Source organism: Cynoglossus semilaevis, chromosome 9 (assembly GCF_000523025.1).
Source record: "Cynoglossus semilaevis isolate Cse_v1.0 chromosome 9, Cse_v1.0, whole genome shotgun sequence".
Lineage (NCBI taxonomy): Eukaryota > Metazoa > Chordata > Actinopteri > Pleuronectiformes > Cynoglossidae > Cynoglossus > Cynoglossus semilaevis.
In genome coordinates this window covers 3,093,311-3,110,686 of record NC_024315.1, presented here as the reverse complement: position 1 = coordinate 3,110,686, position 17,376 = coordinate 3,093,311, and the positions used below count along the sequence as shown (strand labels likewise).

The 17,376-nt window shown below is 41.3% G+C and overlaps 3 protein-coding genes across 3 annotated transcripts in view; 1 reads left to right on the top strand and 2 right to left on the bottom strand.

Moving 5' to 3' along the window:
* Positions 1-142: 142 nt before the first annotated feature.
* On the bottom strand, positions 143-3,535 carry rbm34 (RNA binding motif protein 34). The gene is made up of 11 exons (XM_008316462.3): positions 3,303-3,535; positions 2,712-2,862; positions 2,471-2,604; positions 2,115-2,334; positions 1,900-1,959; positions 1,656-1,699; positions 1,242-1,325; positions 1,106-1,169; positions 888-930; positions 673-791; positions 143-497 (listed from the first exon to the last, which is right to left on the bottom strand). Exons 1-11 carry the CDS (start codon positions 3,326-3,328, stop codon positions 144-146), a joined length of 1,299 nt encoding a protein of 432 aa, XP_008314684.1. The 5' UTR covers positions 3,329-3,535; the 3' UTR covers position 143.
* A 204-nt stretch (positions 3,536-3,739) lies between these two features.
* On the top strand, positions 3,740-8,952 carry tbce (tubulin folding cofactor E). Its single transcript, XM_008316463.3, has 17 exons — positions 3,740-3,846; positions 4,512-4,660; positions 4,966-5,050; positions 5,256-5,411; positions 5,494-5,579; positions 5,835-5,934; positions 6,027-6,129; positions 6,311-6,387; positions 6,474-6,566; positions 6,663-6,727; positions 6,812-6,876; positions 7,179-7,331; positions 7,626-7,764; positions 7,949-8,017; positions 8,104-8,163; positions 8,253-8,344; positions 8,519-8,952. Exons 2-17 carry the CDS (start codon positions 4,546-4,548, stop codon positions 8,612-8,614), a joined length of 1,554 nt encoding a protein of 517 aa, XP_008314685.1. The 5' UTR covers positions 3,740-3,846; positions 4,512-4,545; the 3' UTR covers positions 8,615-8,952.
* An 895-nt stretch (positions 8,953-9,847) lies between these two features.
* The window catches only part of LOC103383409 (nidogen-1-like), an 18,259-nt gene continuing 10,730 nt past the window's right edge, over positions 9,848-17,376 (bottom strand). Inside the window, exons 9-19 of the mRNA XM_017035489.2 lie at positions 16,973-17,110; positions 16,701-16,844; positions 16,408-16,536; positions 14,093-14,335; positions 13,843-14,015; positions 13,268-13,394; positions 12,960-13,131; positions 12,719-12,876; positions 12,223-12,346; positions 12,022-12,134; positions 9,848-10,870 (exon numbers count right to left, since the gene is read on the bottom strand). Coding sequence (XP_016890978.1) covers positions 10,746-10,870; positions 12,022-12,134; positions 12,223-12,346; positions 12,719-12,876; positions 12,960-13,131; positions 13,268-13,394; positions 13,843-14,015; positions 14,093-14,335; positions 16,408-16,536; positions 16,701-16,844; positions 16,973-17,110 — 1,646 coding nt within the window. The 3' untranslated portion in view covers positions 9,848-10,745. The remainder of the gene's footprint in view (positions 10,871-12,021; positions 12,135-12,222; positions 12,347-12,718; positions 12,877-12,959; positions 13,132-13,267; positions 13,395-13,842; positions 14,016-14,092; positions 14,336-16,407; positions 16,537-16,700; positions 16,845-16,972; positions 17,111-17,376) is intronic.

Sequence of the window (17,376 nt, the reverse complement as noted above, 5' to 3'; positions counted from 1 at the left end):
AAAAAAAATGAAAGGAATAAAGAGTTTTTTTCAGTTTAACCTCAAAACAAAATTCAAATATTTCACCCCTGCCTTCACTCGTTACCCTGTGGAGAACTGACGTACTGAATCGTTCACTGAGTAACGAGTGTCTTTTTGTCCTGTTAGGAGTCAGCTTTGACTCGTCTGACGTGACGTGGTTTCTTCTTCTTCAGTCCTTTCTTTTTATCCATCTTCTTCCTTGGATCAGCTGTTTCTCCTCTAAAGGAGCTTGATTCTTTTTTGGCAGGTCTCTGTCGGCCTCCACTGAAGGAACCGCGTCCAGGCCCGGTGCCCCGCCCTCCTGCTGTCTTAAGACCAGTGTGTTTGGCTGGAGATCTGCCAGGCGTTCTTGTGGTTCCCTTGCTATTTTCTGTTTTCTTCTGCTTGTCTGTCTTCATCGACCTCTTCACACGGATTGACCGACCTTCCAGCTTTGAACCGTCCAATTCCAACGCCAGCTGAACAGAGTCAGCACTCTGCAAAAATACATCAAAACCAAATGTATAGATACTCATGGTAGAGTTAGCTTAGAGTTAGCTACCACCATTGTATTTTCCCTGATTCATTCTTTTGTTCATCACTGTCAGGTTGAGGGCTACACTTGTATAATTACAATTACTGAAGAAAAAAGGCACATGTGAGTCAGAGTACCTCGAACAGGATGTAGCCAAATCCCTTCCCCAGCCCAGAATTGGGGTCTCGAATCAGTCTCACTGCCTCCACTGACCCGCACTCCTCAAAATGTCGCCGAAACACCAGCTCGTTTATCTCTGAACCAAAACAAAACCAACGGCCATCGTTACCAGGACTGAGTGTTTGATTGTGGCGGTCTAGTTTGAAACCTAAAGACGTCAACTGACACTCACCGAAAGACAAGTTCCCCACGAAGACGGAGCGTTTGTGGTCGTGCTGTGAGGTGACAAGGAGGAAGGAGACAGTTTTCTTTTACTGGTTCAGGTCAGTGACTCACAGAGTGATGTAAGAAACAGGTCAACATTGATGGATGAATATAACTATTAAATTATATGTAATGGAAAATGTTCAATTAAATACAGTATAATATGATATGATGGATCAATCTTACTGATGAACTGTCAGTCACTCGGTCGACTCTGATGTAAAAATCTTTCTGGATCTCCACGCCGTTCCTGCAGGAACACACAACTCATTTATTTTCACATTATTTTAGCATAAATCTGGGTTGACTGGGATGGTCGAACCTTTCCAAAGCTCCGGTCACTCCTTCCTCATCTTTGAAAACCATGTAGGCGTTGAGGCTTTGTTTCTTTGGATGAATCTGACGTCTGGCAAAGACAAAGTTGTTAAAAGAACTGTTTTCTTGTCTTAGAATAAATAAAACCAACACCTAAACTGGTGCATAGTCACTAAGTTCTTCCATATCTAAAGTGATTTCAGTAAATGAAATGCTCCATTTAAGGTTTTAGTCAGGGACACACACTAGCCACACGAGGCAGCAGGGAACCATTAACTCTTAATCATGAGTAAACAGTGTTAACCACATATCTCTAATGGCGCCTCCTATGGTGGATTCACGCTGTAAATTTCCCCATTGTGGGGCAAATGAGGGACTCAAGTATCACTTATTATTATAAGAAAAGAAGAAGAAATCGTACTTGATAGCGGCGACTTTACGTGTTACAGACGGATCCTCTCTGACCTGTGGATGCCACAGAACAAAATGTTATTAATTTCACATGAATCCCAAATAAACCTGTCAAAAAATAAAAAAATAAAAATAAAAAAAAGAAGCTACTCCATATAAATGTACACAAAAAAGCTCACTGACTGTTACGCTCTCTGTAAACTTAAGGTTTCCCAATTCATACATGTTGAATCTCTGTGTGTTTGTGTTTTTACCACAGAGCGAAAGCGGATGGACTCAATGGATCCTTTATCTTTGAAGAACATCCACAGCATCTGTAAAAAACACATGAACTTAGTTCAACTTCTCACTGTTTGTACAATGTCACGTACACATGATAATACTCGGATTAAATGTTTTTGTATGTAATTAAATATGACATGTAATCAAACTTATCTAAATAACTAACTACTCCTCCCCAGGTCTGTACCTTCTTGGTGCAACTGACAGGCAGGTTTCCCACAAACACCGTCCTCTTCTTCTTCTCCTCCTCCTCCTTTTTGGTGGCCTTCAGCCTCTGTCTCTTCTCCACCCAGTACTCTGCAGCACTCTTTATGTCTGATTCAGACGCCGTTCTTTTCTTCTTCTTCTTCTTTATGGCCGTCTCCTGTTCATTCTCTTCTTCGTCTGCCTCCTGAAGACCGCCCTCTCTGAGGACAGCCCAGAAGAAGAACTGTTACTCCCAAGATTTTTCTGCAGCCGTTGGAAAACTGAGAGACAGTCTGTTGCAACCTGCAGCCGTTGGAAAACTGAGAGACAGACTGAGCAAAAACACATCCTTCTTACCTTTTCTCCAGCTTCTTCTCAGCCGCCGACTTCTCTTTTGGCTGCGTCTTTTTCTTCTTCGTCTGACCTGGTTGATCTTTGACGTTTGGAGTTCCGTCTCCCTGCTCCTTCTTCTCTACGCTGCATTGGACAGGCTGAAGCAACAACACATAAGTGGAATGTTTAAAAAAAACGTTTAACACATAGTCATGTTGACACTGTTGAAGTTTTATTTTTCACTGATTTTATTTATTTTTTTTACCTTGGGAGCAGGCTGAAACAGCAGAGTTGAAGCCGGAGAAGCAGAGGTGAAAAGAGCAGCCAGTGATCCAGAAGAAGAATTCTGAAACAAACTCCCTGACACTTGTCCAACAACATAGTCAGCCGGTGGCTCATCTGAGGACACCTGTCCACTGAGGAGACAGACAGGAAGTCAATCAATAAAAGGTAGATAAAAAATAATATTGAATGGACACAAACAAAGATATTGAAAGAAAAACATGTTAGAGCTGATTGTGTCAAATGGCTGCTATTTCCAGAGCATTTGAGTGAAGATGAATATTTTATAAATCAAGTTAAGCAGGCACAAAATAAATCTAATACTGTAGACAAAGACAGTGGTTGTGCAACAGCTTTTCTGTGCTTAAAAAGGCACTCGTTTCTGTATGAACTTCTAAAGGCCGAGGTGGTAGTCAACAAACTTCACTTTCCTGGTGAGATCTAGTGGCTCTACGTCAGTCTGTTACATCAAATCGTTTTTTAAATGTAAAAATATTAAACTTATATTTTACTCTTAACATAAAAATTGCTGAAGGTTGTTTCCCGTCTCAAAGTTAAGTGCATGTAAACAAACCTGAGCTGCTGTTTCTTTTTCTTCATAATGTATTTTTATTATTTCCTCGTGTCGGTTCTGTTTTTTTAAACTGACAGAAAAAAGACAACTAATTTAATGTATTATTGTCGTTCGATGCTGCAAAGTTTTTTCTCTCCGATTTAGTCTGAAGCTACATTCTCCTGAAACGCACGTTCTCACACCAGATACACATCCGTGTAACCGTCATCGAAATCCGACGGGAACCAGGTTCAAGGCGACGCAACGGTTCCCCGTGTAGATTTTATAAAGATCTATCTATTTACAATAAATATCGCCTTTAAAGTTAGAGAACTGTCTTGAAATGTACACCAATTTGATAAAAAACGTTTCACACTGGCTGAAATGATGCTATTATTATTTTGTTTTAATATGGTATCTGTTTGTCTTTGTTTAATGTTTATTGCTTTTACTTTGAAAGTATTTTTACGGAAAAAGGTCCGACGGCATCATCGGTATTTTCCGGTCAGGCCAATGTTTATCATCGTCTGAAACCAGTTGAAGTCTTCATTTCAAATCCCCAAACGTGAGTTTTCCCATTTGTAACATTGAATTGCTGACATAAATTCTACATATGAGACTTATATATATATTTAAATCCTTCCAACTCACACTACGTCACAGTTGTCAGCTTCGTATATAACGTTTTGCAAAGAGTCCTTAATCTCTGTATCATGTCTATGAAGATTCTGTTTATTTGTATGTACAGTGTTAATGTAACTTTATCAGTTGTTATTCCACTTTAAAACACCCTGATTTCTCTTCGAATTTTACGTTGTCAAAGCGCTCGATTAGATAAAAAAAAAAAATTATTTTACGTTGTCAAAGCGCTCGATTAGAGCAAAAAAAAAAAAAATTTAAATTCTTGGAATTAAAATCACATCACTATACATAAGTATCTACAAAACGTCTCTCGGAAGCAAAAATAAAAATAAACTGAGCAAAAATAGTTTACTCTTGTGCCTCTTTCTTTCTTTCTTTGCAATCAGCATCTCTTGTTTACTTTGTTGCCTGTCTGTGGCCATTTATATATAGCTTGTATTTGTCACCATCAAGGGATTGAAAGCACACGAGGAAGGAAGGGGTTCTGGTCGTCTCACTTTGATCATGGATATTGAAGTTTAAACAGTGTGGTTGGCTCATCATATCTGTCATTCTCTCTCTCTCTCTGTCTGTCTCTCTCTTTGCCAGTTTGTCTCTCTCTCTCTCTCTCTCTCTGTCTCTGATGGGGGTAGGGCATCCTGATCCTGAAGTTCCCACTGACGCCGTGGGCCGCAGAGTCCTCTGTGGTGCTGACCGGGCCACAGTGCGCTATGTGGGCCCAGTTCCACCCACAACAGGTCAGATCTGTTTACCCCGAGGGGTAGCTCTTTGTAGTTACTGTGGTTTTGTTAGAAAAGGTGAGATCTGAGTAGCAAAAAACAGGCTGTACTAATGGGAAACCAAAGCTAGTTTTATTCCAAGGATTTTTACATTGGTAATTCCAGCTATTTCTGGTTATTTTTTAATTACAATTACTCTCAGGTTTCAGCTATTTTGGTAAACATCTACATCGAATGTTTTGTTATGTTTAGGGAAATTTTAGAATATACGTCTCACACTTATTTTATTACACTGACACTGACTGGGATGTCTTTTGGTTTAGGTCTGTGGTTGGGTGTGGAGTGGGATGAACCTGACAGAGGCAAACATGACGGCAGCCATGACGGTGTCCAGTATTTCAGCTGCAGGTAAAAGATCAGACTTTCTGTTGTCAGTCCGTTACTGTCCCTAACCTGCTTGTCCTTCTATTGTGTCTTCCTGCTTCCCCTTTATATTATCAGCCATGGATCTGAAATATTACACTGTTTTTACTACACAAATACATTTTGAGTATTGGGATGAATGAATCAGGTCAGAGGACATAGTCCTAGTTTAACATGTTGTCTCCCGCAGACATCCTAAAGGGGGCTCATTTGTCCGCCCAGCCAAGGCCAATTTTGGGGTGGACTACGTGACCGCAGTGCGACAGGTTTACGACAGTGAAGTGGAGGCGGTGCTGAGTGAGGACGCGGCCATCCCCGTGACATGGACGCCTGTCAAAAACCGAAGGTGAGAGCTTCATTTATACTGATTCAGTAAGATACGATTGTTAGGCTCCACCCACTTACTTCCTGACTACCTTTATGTGTAGCTTACAGAGTTTGACGTCAGTTCTGCTCAACAACGCTGGAGTCAGCGGAGTTGGTTCTGATGGAGAAGTTCGGAAGATGACACCCAGTATCTTTTTAAAAATGATGATGTTGTAGCCTGTTTCCCTCTAGTGCTATCATGCTATCGTGATAGCCTCTCATTTTATTCATTTTCAATGCTAACAGGTTAGCCAGCTAAGGTAGAACAGATCTCTTGATAACTTAATCATTGATGACATCATTATGGCGTCATCACAGCCCCAACCCCTGGGCCCCTCATCTGGATGGCAGTGTAGGTTGTGGGCTGGGCTTCGACAGTTGTTGCCTTAATTTCTGTGACCAGATGTGGAATGGCTGGACCTGAGTCGCAGTTTGATGTCAAGCTGGAAGAACGTCGCAGAAATCTGTGAACAACTGGAGAAACTGGAACGACTGGTGCTGAGGTTTGAGTCTGTGTGTGTGTTTGTGTGTGTAGAAATATGAGCATAACAGGCCATTTAAGATTTCTTCTGCTTGTTTTTTCTGGTTTATTAAGTTTTAACAGGCTGAGTTTGACCTCAGGCCCTTTGGTACACTGCCAGGCTTTCTGTCGCCTCAAAGTCCTGTCACTGATCAGCTGTGACCTCACCTGGCCACAAGTAAAACACAAACACACACACGCCCCTTATCCACACCCTGATGATCACAAACAGTTGTCTTATAATTCTTACCCTAACTCTAAACTGACTCTAATTCTATTTCTAACTCTAAACTAATATTTGTTTGTTTTGGTCTCCGTAAGTATAGCTATACCATGGCTGTTTGTTTAATCTGTTACAGATCCTGGAGTGCGCCCCCATGTGGCCGCAGCTGGAGGAGCTGTATGTTGAAGAGAATAACATAACTGAGCTGCAGAGGTGAAGCTGCTGCTGCTGTTGTTTAAATTGATCTTGTTGTTGTTGTTGTTGACATTAATCTTTATGTTGTATCTTTATGGTCCCAGACCAGAGGGCGTCCTGCAGAACATCCGCTGCCTCAATCTCTCCTCCAACCCCCTACAACAGGAAACACTTCTCTGTCTTTCCACTTTGAACCGGTATTGCTCACTGCTGCCTTCTACAAAAAAGACCTGTTCTTGTCTTCTTCTTAATTTTAATTTTCTTTCTTAATTTTCTTAATTTATTTTTTTTAGACTAGAGCAGCTGAACCTGTCCAACACTGGCTTGTCCATCATTTGCTTTGATGATGTTGCTCCTGGTAACAACAACCACAGAAATACAGACTTAAATCACACGCCATAATATCTGATAACATTCACAAACAGACTGTTGATGTTTTCAGGATGTCAGACGGCCATGTTTCCTGCATTAACAGAACTCAACCTGCACAACAATAACATCTCTGAGGTCAGTGTGTGTTTACACCCCAGGTTAGATAAACGTTGCACAACAATATAGCAAAAATCAATGTACAAAATAACTACAAATCTGCACAAAAAGCTAAAAAGATATAAGGTGTAACATGTTACCCAAAGAATAAATGAAATTACTCAATTTTTTTCAAAAAGAAAATGCTTCTAGTCAGGCATAAATCCACTTAATGTAATAAAGTTACAAAACAAATCAAGTGCCTTTTATAACTTACAGTCATAACCCAACTCTCAGTTTAAATGTCATTCTTTGTGTGTGTGTGTGTGTGTGTGTCTCAGTGGAGTGTAGTTGACGAACTGTCCAAACTCAGCAGTTTGGTTAAGTTGTCGATTCATCACAACCTCCTGGCGACCAAGGACAGGAATCGAAAAACTGCTGATCAGGTTCTCATCGCAAAAATGGGAAGACTGGAGACTCTCAACAACAGCCAGGTACCTGTTCACCTGTGAACAGTAACCCTGGAGACTCTCAACAACAGCCAGGTACTGTTCACCTGTGTGTTCCTGGTACAGTTTATACATGTTTTGTCCAAATGGTCAATATTCAATATTTTATTTTAGTTTGGAGTTAGGAGGAGAATTAGTGTCTGGAGTTAATGTTGCAGTGAGTGACTGTACTAACTATTATGTATGTGAAATACTAAAAAAAACAAACAAAGCCTGTGATGCACACACATGCTTGTGTCAGTGTCAGAGCTAACCAGTTGTTTCCATGGTGTCCATTAGATCCCCCCGCAGGAGAGGAGGGGGGCGGAGCTGGATTACATCAAAATGTTTGGTGAAGAGTGGCTTAAAGCAGGTGGACAGAGTCAGATCAACGACCACTTTGCCTGTCAACATCCACACTACCAGAGCCTCATCCTCAGTGAGTCACATGATCAACCACAGAAGAAACACACACTTCTGGGATTATTATAAAAACAACCCTGTATGAATCCTAGAGAGAAAATGCCATTCCCTGTAATTCTTTTAAAAAGCTACATTGCTGAGATTATTTCAGGAATTGGTAATCCACACTTAGATTATTTTAATAAATTATATGTTTTCAGAGTATGGAGCACCGGAAGAAGGTGAACTGAAGAAGCCATTGCCCTTTGCCCTAAAGAACCAGCTTTTGAGTGAGTCCAGCTCAGTCTACTCTCTGATTGGTCAAGAACATACAGTACATCTAATATTCGCTGATCTTGTCTGTCCTCCTTCGCAGAAATCAAGTTTGTGTTTCCTGATGATGCAGAGAAGATGCCGATTGAGAAGAAACTTCCAGGTAAATACGGGGCTGACGATGCTGTAGATGTTCGTGTCATTTGTTCTTTGGTCTCAGGGTCAGAGTTCATGCAGTTGTCGTCTCTGCAGCTTCGATGATTGTCCAGAAAGTGAAGGGAGTTCTGCACCGACTTGTGAAGATTCCTGTATCTAATCTGAAGCTAAGCTACACCAGCCCCAAGGTATCACACACAGCTACGCTATGAGTTAGCATAGCTACATTAGCTCCAAGATAAAAAAATCTAAAATGCCACCAGCTAATATATAAAACCATGAACATAAGTAACACTGACGTTAGCATACTCCAGTATTACTTAGCGTTACTTCTTGCTAATGTTTTCCTCCCTTTGTTGCAGAAAGCAGGCACAGAGTTTGAGATTGACAGTGACATGAAGACGCTACATTTTTACTCCATAGAGGATGGAGACCAAATCCTGGTCCGCTGGTCCTGACCCAGACTAGGACGTGAGGGACTGAACTCTCTCTGAGTCTGATCTGTTCATCAGTATCTTGCACATTTAACTAAGCATGTATAAAAAAAAGACTTTTCATCACAGCTTCTCTGAACGCCAGGACTCACAGATGGATCTGGGAAAGTTTTTGCATCCCTAATGTGACTTTGCTTTTTTTTTTTTAAACCTTACTAGTCATTTATTTTAAAAAGCGAGTACGAGTTAAAAAAGCCAGTGGTCATAAAAACAGCAGATGGAAATAAATGAATATCATAAATGATCATCAATGTCTTCATAATGAGAGGGAACGTCACAATAAAAGTCCAGATAAATTGACAGCTAAGAGTTATTTTTTATTTATCAACTTTTATTTTGAAATGTTGAGGTTTATCACACCCTCACAATATAAGGCCTGAAACCATGACAAGTCAACAAGAAGATATCTATGAAGGTTCTCAGTCATCGAGGTTACACAGAGGACAACAGGACTAGCCTGGTTCCTTGAAGATGTTTCACTTATGAGTTTGACCTGACTGACTGCTGGAAAACTCTGGTATTTAGCCTCAGAGTGACCTGTGATAAATCAATCTTCCAATGGTCCCTCGATGTGAGACCAACCTCCCATGTGAAGAACTCAACCTCCTTTTACATTATGGCCCAGATGGACACCCTGTCATTAGGTCAGGGTGTGGCCAGGTCCTTTGTTTTGGCAACAACCACTGTCTTTTTTCAGGTGTTGAGCCAATTTCATTGTAAATAGCAAAAGTCTTTTAGCAGGTTTGACGTCATCAATGAGACAGTACAGACGTTCTTTACAGCTTTGGCAAATAAAAATATAAACACACATTAGTTTAACAAACTAACGAGCGTTACGTTCTCGTAACGAATGCCCATTTTCCTACAGATAAAGTCGGCTTTTTCATCTGCGTTGCTAAATAGAAATCGAACGCATTAACTTTCCCACAATGCTGCGGGGCTACGCCGACATTTAAACTTTCCTGTACGATTACAAGTGGAAAGTGTTGCTTATTGACTTCCCAAAAAAATTATAGTCCGCATTTTCGAAAGAAAATGACTGTATTATCGTATTATATGACGTCTACCTTGAAACAGGTAGACGTCAGACCAAAAGACGGAAGACTCGATTCCGTGACAATTTGTTTGATTCAAAATGGCATCACCGGCTCGCTAAATACAAGCAAATGTATCGACCACCAGAACGTAAGTTTTTCACAGTCAGTATTAGTATTTATGTCGGTAATAACAGTGAAATGCTCTGGACATGAACTTTTTAAAGTAGTTTTATTGAAGCTGTACATGTTGAAAATGACCTGTATCTCTTCATTTTCTTTAAATATTTGAAAAATGAAGTGGGTGTTGGTGATGACGTACAGTACCTTGTAGGACTTAACGCCCCTCTTTAGTCCCCCCGCCCAGCCCAAGTCCACAGCGGGCATCGATGAATGAAATAAATTATTGTCTGCATGACAGAGAACTTTTGTTCAGCACTGCTTGACTAGCTTCTCCCTGAAGTTTTCTAAACAAAATTAAAAAAAAAAAAAAAAACCCTGAGCTGAGCAAAGTTGCTCTTTCATTGACTCAAAGTCTGTTGGATGGATTAAATATTAGCTGTGAACCAACACAAAACAACGGATATGAACGAAGACACACAGGAGACACTAGGTCAACCTACGACAAAGGTCGGACAGGTGACACTTTAAAGCTGTCAGAGTATCTAACTTCAGTTCAAGTAGTTATTTACAAGTTCATAAAAAAACATAACTGCATTCTCAGTGTTGTGTTTTGTTAGCGACCTGGTTTCATAGAATTCTTTTTTGGCAAAACGATCCAGAACATTTGCATAAAATCTCTGTATACATACTTGTTTCGTAATGTTGTGAAATGTTAACTGACTTTTTTCTGGGGAGTATAATGAGAATATTAAGATTTTAAATTAAAATTTGTCATACATGTGATCACAAGACAAAGAGTAATCATTGTGGTAAGTGTGGCATAAACGTAATAAACACAAAAAACACAATTTTTCAGTTCAAGTAAAAAAATAGTAAAAAAAAAAGATTTCAGTTTTGTGTTTTTTTTTCTTCTCTCTCTCTCTTTATGCTTCAGATTCTCACGCGTTTCCCTCCACACACTGTCCGTCAGCAGCAGCCGCGTCAGGGCAGCGGCAGCTGAAGCCGCCGACTCGTGGCAGACACAGGTGAGAGCAGCCGCCATTGTTAAGGCAGTAGTTGTAGGCTGAAAGGGAAGAAATTATTTTCAGGTCATTAAGAAAATCTGTAGAGAATTTCAACAATTGTTGTTGCATTGCTGTCTTCATCAGTGAGTTTACTTTTCTTTCTTTTTGTCATTTGAGAGTTTAAATTACTTTGTTCTGATCATATGGAACATTACTGTTATGGACCTTTGTGTGAAAGACCCAAACCTAATACCATCCATGTCTGCTGTTAGATGCTAACAACTTTAACCACAACATTACCTTTGGTGCTAAACAGACTTTTCAAACAGAAAAGTGCACTATGTAATGTATGGTGATGGTTGACAAACACTACCAGTACATTGAAACGGAAAACATATTTAAATAATTCCTTAGTTACTTCCTGTGTGTAATTCCTCTGGAATGAACTTGTTTCCCTGAGGTCTAGATGTCTATATCAAGTCAGGGACTTTTTTACACTGGTGGAAACATCCCATTATCCCTGGCCATGGTACTGTATGTGTATAAGTGTGTGAAAACATTAGCAGCAGGTGAGCTGTAGACTGTGCCAAGAGCGTGTACAGCTGTTTCCCAGAGGCCTCTTTAACACAGCGTTCCCACGGTTTCCCACCCCTGAATCAATTAAGGACACAGAGAGAGAACACATGTGCAGCTCTGGATCTGGGCCAGGACATAACAGACTCCAGGTCCTGAGCTGATGTCCTCTGTTCTGAAAGGACATGTTGACACAGAACTATCACCAAATCAACCGCGAGACTCCATAAAACTCCTGTGTCGGTTGTCTGCGCCTGTGTCTGTTGTAGGGCTGCTCCGTGGTACGTCTGTCTTTGGCTGACTAATATTTGTTTTATAAATAAATTATCTTATTATATACTGTGGTTAGACTAGACAGGGTCGGTCTGTCCTGCTGTAAAATAGTGATGGTCATGTTGATGGCACTTATAAAGACTTTAGTTTTTAGTTCTAAATTCTTCATTACTTACCCAGGTTGTCTAAAGCAGAACAGCTTTTCCCTTAGGAAGAAGTTGACTGTATTTTGACCTTCACCTCATAGCCCTTTTCATATCTTCTACTGTATCTGTTTCGCTAACTTTCAGCTCGACCTTCATCCTCTTTACTCCACCCTTGACTTCTGCAGTATTTAAGGACATTAACATGAAACGGTTTGCACCTTGTGGACAGTGTGTGGTCGTGGTTGTGATGCCGTAGAGCCGCGAGCGCATCTGTGGCAGAAACTCCTCCGTCTCTGTCTGAGAGGTACGATCCACAGCAACCACTGCTTCCCTGCAAATTACAGACAAATACTTAAATGTCTGTATGTAAGAGTGTGTGCGTGTGGGGCACACGCGTGTGTGTGTGTGTGTGTGTGTACCTCCTCCAGTCAGTGTAGTACAGTTTTCGTCCAAAGGAAACCACAGCAAAGGGATACTGGATCCCATCAACAATCCGCTTCCTCTGGCGGCGATGAGGATCGATACACTCCACCACACGAGTTCCTGTCAACCAATCAGAATGTGAGGAAGAGTGGGGCTGTTATACAGATACACCTTAATACCTTAGATCAACTACTGCCTTATAAAATACATTTTAGAAATTGTACTTTGTTCAAAGTTAGTCAAATTGGCCACAAGAGGGAGCAGTGGAGCTTGACGCAATTATATCTAAATCAAGGACTTCAAACAGTTACAAATGGACTTTGTCAATGGACTATGGTTCAGTGTGGTGAACGATTATTAAAAATGTTAGAAAGTCTGTTTGACACTGAGGTGTGGCTGGAGTCTGGAGTTGCTACAGCTACTTTCTGCATTAAGGACCAGCAGGGGGCGATAAATGATTGTTCAAGGACTTTAGTTCAGGTCTTTCCTCACCTGCGTCTGCCCAGCACAGCTGCTGGCTGTCGGTGTCAAACGTCAGACCATTTGGGAGGCCCAAGTCATCCTTTACCAGGACTGTACGATCTGTACCGTCCATATTGGACATCTCAATTTTGGGTCCATCTCTGTCCCAGTCGGCCCAGTACAGTTTCCTGGAACCAACAGAACCAAAAGGGGTCCAGATCAGAAAAGTTTGAAAAGCTGGTAAATCGGTTCACCCATTCTCAACACTCACCCATATGTAGGGTCAGTGACAATGGGGCGGGGGTTAACCAAGTCAGAGTCGAACAGGACACGTCGATGGCTGCCGTCTAGTCTGGACACCTCGACGGTGTCTCGCATGGAATCAGTCCAAAAGAGGAGACGGGACACGTAGTCGATTGCCAGGCCTTCAGGACTCTGCAGTTCTGGGGACATGGATAAAACACATAGTAGTGTAGTGAGAAAAGTGTTTGAGGTTTGGAGTTTTATCGTTAAATAATCATTTTTAAAGATGATGAAGTTTTCTTATGTCATTACTACAGTTTGTAGCAGTTGTAGTACCTTTAGTCACCACTGGGATGACGTCTCCTCCACTCATGCTGGCTTTGCTGATGGCGGGTCCAGTAATATCTGTCCAGTAAACCATCTTGTCCACACAGTCGTAGGCCAACGCGATGACCACTCGGTCCTGAAGGACAAAAGACTTCATTCATGTGGACGATTTTCAAAGAGTCTTTTGTCTGGAACTAACTTATACAGAGGAAAAAAAAACTGATTCATAAAAAGTACTTCTTCACAGTTTCACAGCAAAAAGCTGAAAGGGCGATAAAAATGTTTTTTGTTATAAAAGGTCCCTCAATTTAACTATTAATTTTGTCCAGTTTCATTTAACTACAAAATTTGTAGTATCCGTTTCTCCAAACAACCACATAGTTTTTAAAGTAAAAGTGTCATCACTAAACATAATTTTAGAAAAAAAAAGTTACTTTATACTATAGTTACTCTATAAGTTTCTTTGGATCCACAATAAAACCGAAGTGCACACTAAAACACTTCCTATATATTCCTCGTATATGGATTTAAACCCAGCTTGTCCTGTTTGCAGAACCACTGTTGTGTTGTTGTGTTGGCCTCACAGGGACGTGCAGCAGAGGTTTGGCCTCCTCTTTCTTCATGCTGTATCCGTCCAAAGGAACATGATGGATTCTGCCGCTCTGGGCAAATAGAAGGTGAGCTCCTGGAGCCACAGGTTTGATGGCGGGCCGTGGCGTTGGCCCCACAGGGGCCGGTGTCACTGCCTGGTTTATACCTGAGAAGAAAGACAGGACTTCATTCAAACCTAAGTTCAGCGTGAACTCATGGTTTAGTCCTGGATGTTGGACTTACACAGAGGTGGGCTTTCAGATCCAGTACGTGTGTCGGGGACTTCCTGACCATTTGCGTCCACACACCAGCACTGACCGATGCTGGTGTGACACTGGGTGGGCTCAAAGGCACCGTATTGGTCACACTGTGGGATGAACTGATTAATGATTGGTCGAGGACGGAAGAAGGAGAAGAAGCCAGAGGATTCGGGTTTGAAACTCTGAGCGTTGTCTCTCTCGCTCTCACACTGAGTCTTCTCTCGCTCTGAAACGACAACAGAAACCAAAAGTTGACGTCACTCTCAGATTTATGGTCCAAAATAGAAGAAAATGTGATGCATTGATAACTTTACTGTTAGTCCATTGAAACCAACTTAAACAATTTAATGTTATATAATAATATAATAATATATATAGATAGATAGATAGATAATCATAATATAATAATATATATAGATAGATAGCTAATCAATCTGCCTTAAAGTAACTATATTTAACCCAGAATACAGGAAAATAATGTACCATCACAAAAATTAAAAATAATAATCACAAATTACTTAAAGTTATCCCAGAAATAGCTGGTTTAAGGGATATATATAAAAGAAGGGAAAAAGCCAAAATATATAATTATCTAAACATAATCTAATTATACCTAATTATTTAATTATTATCTAATTATATTTAAAACAATTTTATAAAACTGAGCTGCTAAAAGTCTTTTTGCCTGGCATCTCACTAAAAGTAGTAAAAGTCAGCTTCTGTGTCTTTGGCTTGTTGAAGCAACAGGGGGCGCTCACATAGTTGTCAGCACCTCACACCACCAGCACATGAAGCCAAACTGTCTCTGTGACAGTGTTTGCAGTAAATCAAATATGGTTTTTCTCCGTGTTCCAATGTTTTGACTCGGTGACCCTGACTTTGCTCGTCCTGTTTGGAGTCCTCTAGTTGTTGTCATTGTTGTTGATGTTGGATGTCAGTGGTTTTGGCGTCGCCTTGGCTCTGCACACTCCTCCAGTGATTCCAGGTGTCGGGAGCTGAACGCTGCTGCCACATAATTACAGCTTTGCCACGGGTTTGTCATATTTTCCTGCTTTTTATGAGCCTGAAAGGCATCATTTACTGTCCAATGCTGTCACCGTGCCTGTAAACAGGAACGCCTCCTTTTGTCTCCGCCACTCTTTCATCTTTGCCCCCATCTCAGGGGGTCTACTTTAGCTTTGTTCTTTGTCAGCACGCTCTTGTTGTTGTACGGGGCAGTTTTGTTGTGGCTGGTCTCTGCATCGTGTCTCAGAAACAACAGATGTTCGTGAGGATAAGAGTGCGAGGACATGGTGGACACTCCTGCAGATGTGACCGCAGACATGAAGAGCCTCCTGCTCCTGTCTTTAATCTGTGCCTCCCTCCACCAGCTACGAAACATCACCGGCTCGTCTCACAGGGAACTGAAGTTTCCTTTAGATCACAGAACGCACCAGTGCGTGGCCTGCTGCCTCCACTGACAGGTTATTGTGTTTATTATTGCATAAGTAATAGGTCACACAAACTGACCAATGAGCTGGAGACCTGTGTCCATGTGACATGAAGTTTTCAGTTTTCCTTCAGCGAGGGAGATCAGTGATTTTATGACCTTTGTTTTTTGTTGGAAATGTTTGTGTAGTAACAGAATAAGTAGTTGAATTGTTTAGATTGTAAATAATATAGACTTTATGGGCTGTCTTTAGCCTAGCAGCAGGGGGCGCTCAGAGCCCAGCTCACATCGTGCCATCACATAACATTGTGCTCTACATTATCTCGTTAATTGTGACTAGTGGTTTGTGGCCCTGAACTCAGTGCGTCATCAAGTGTTTGTTGAGTCTGATCTGGAATCTGTTTTGGTTTGTCTGATTCAACTGTCGCCAACGTGTTTGACACTTAAAGATGCCGTCAGTGATTCATGTGATCCCAAATCTGGGTTCACTCGTAAAACATTGAGACAAATGAGTTTTAGTCTATAATGTTTTGAAGCTGAGCTGTAAACACAAACTATAGGTCAAAACTTACTTGGCTGTTTGTGCTGTACCTTCATCAACCTTCAACAGTAAGTTAAGGAAAGGCTTAATAGCTACAGGATCGTTCTTAGCAGAGAAATCGTTAAATTTAGGTCAGAAACAGGCAAAACTAGTCCAAGAATAAACCAGTTTAACTGAGGAATAGGTAAATGCTGCAAAAAAAAAAGTCTAAATGGATTAACTCTACTTAAAAGATGACCTCGTGAGGGGAAGGAGTGTAAACCAAGGCCACTGACAGGAAGCCAGTCAAAACATCACTAAGAACAGTCACAGTTTATGACACACACACCTGTGGGGACAGGGTTACATTGGACTCCGTCGCCCTCGAACCCGGGGCCACACTGACAGCTGTAGGAGCCTAGAGTGTTAGAGCAGAAGGCGTCACGGTGGCAGCGGTCCTGCTGACACTCGTCCACATCTGAAGAGTCACAAACAACCAAAAACAAAGTAAATGACGTGGGAAAATATATCTTTGGTTGATACATTCAGTTAAGTCTGTTTTCCGCTAATCCTAGAAAAAAAATAGAAGAAAATAGAACCTCCTCCAGGCCAAAGGTTTCTCCCAACATAACTTCCATTTACCTCGACAGACACGGCCATCGCCCTCAAAGCCTGGCAGACAGGAGCAGACGAAGGCTGAGCCTCCAGTGTAGCTGCACACAGCTCGCTCTGGAACGTCACAGTTGTGACTTCCTTTCTGACAGTGATCCACGGGACTGACTGTCTCTGCAGAAACCAGAAAATCAAGTGTTTGGATTATCGCAAAAAATATATATTAAAAGTAAACACAGAGATATGATGATTACCACAGAGAAGTACCAGGAGAAAATGCTAATCATTTTCCTCTTTATTACCATAGCAGTAGTATCCGTCTCCAGTGAAACCAGCGGCACATTCACATGTAAACTGCAGGCCCTCACCAGCCCTGCACACTGCGTTGATGTCACAGCCGTGGTGGCCTGTAAAACACGGGTTCGATTCCTCAACCCCACCTGTCAAAACGGAATATAAATAAATGAGTTACCACAAGAGTGAACCTTTATGGTGCTGTATGTAGTGGTTAGCACGCCTGCTGTAGAAGCAGAGAGGCCTGGGTTCGATTCCCAGAATGAAGTTAATACAGTTTTCTTTTTACATCAGACAAAGGTTGTTCACTGCTATGCTGGGGTTGGATTGTGAACCTTTAACATACTTCCAGTATGGTTCTCCAACAAAGTCCTAGTACGCGTTAGGAGCCGGATTTAGAAAGGCCCTTGAC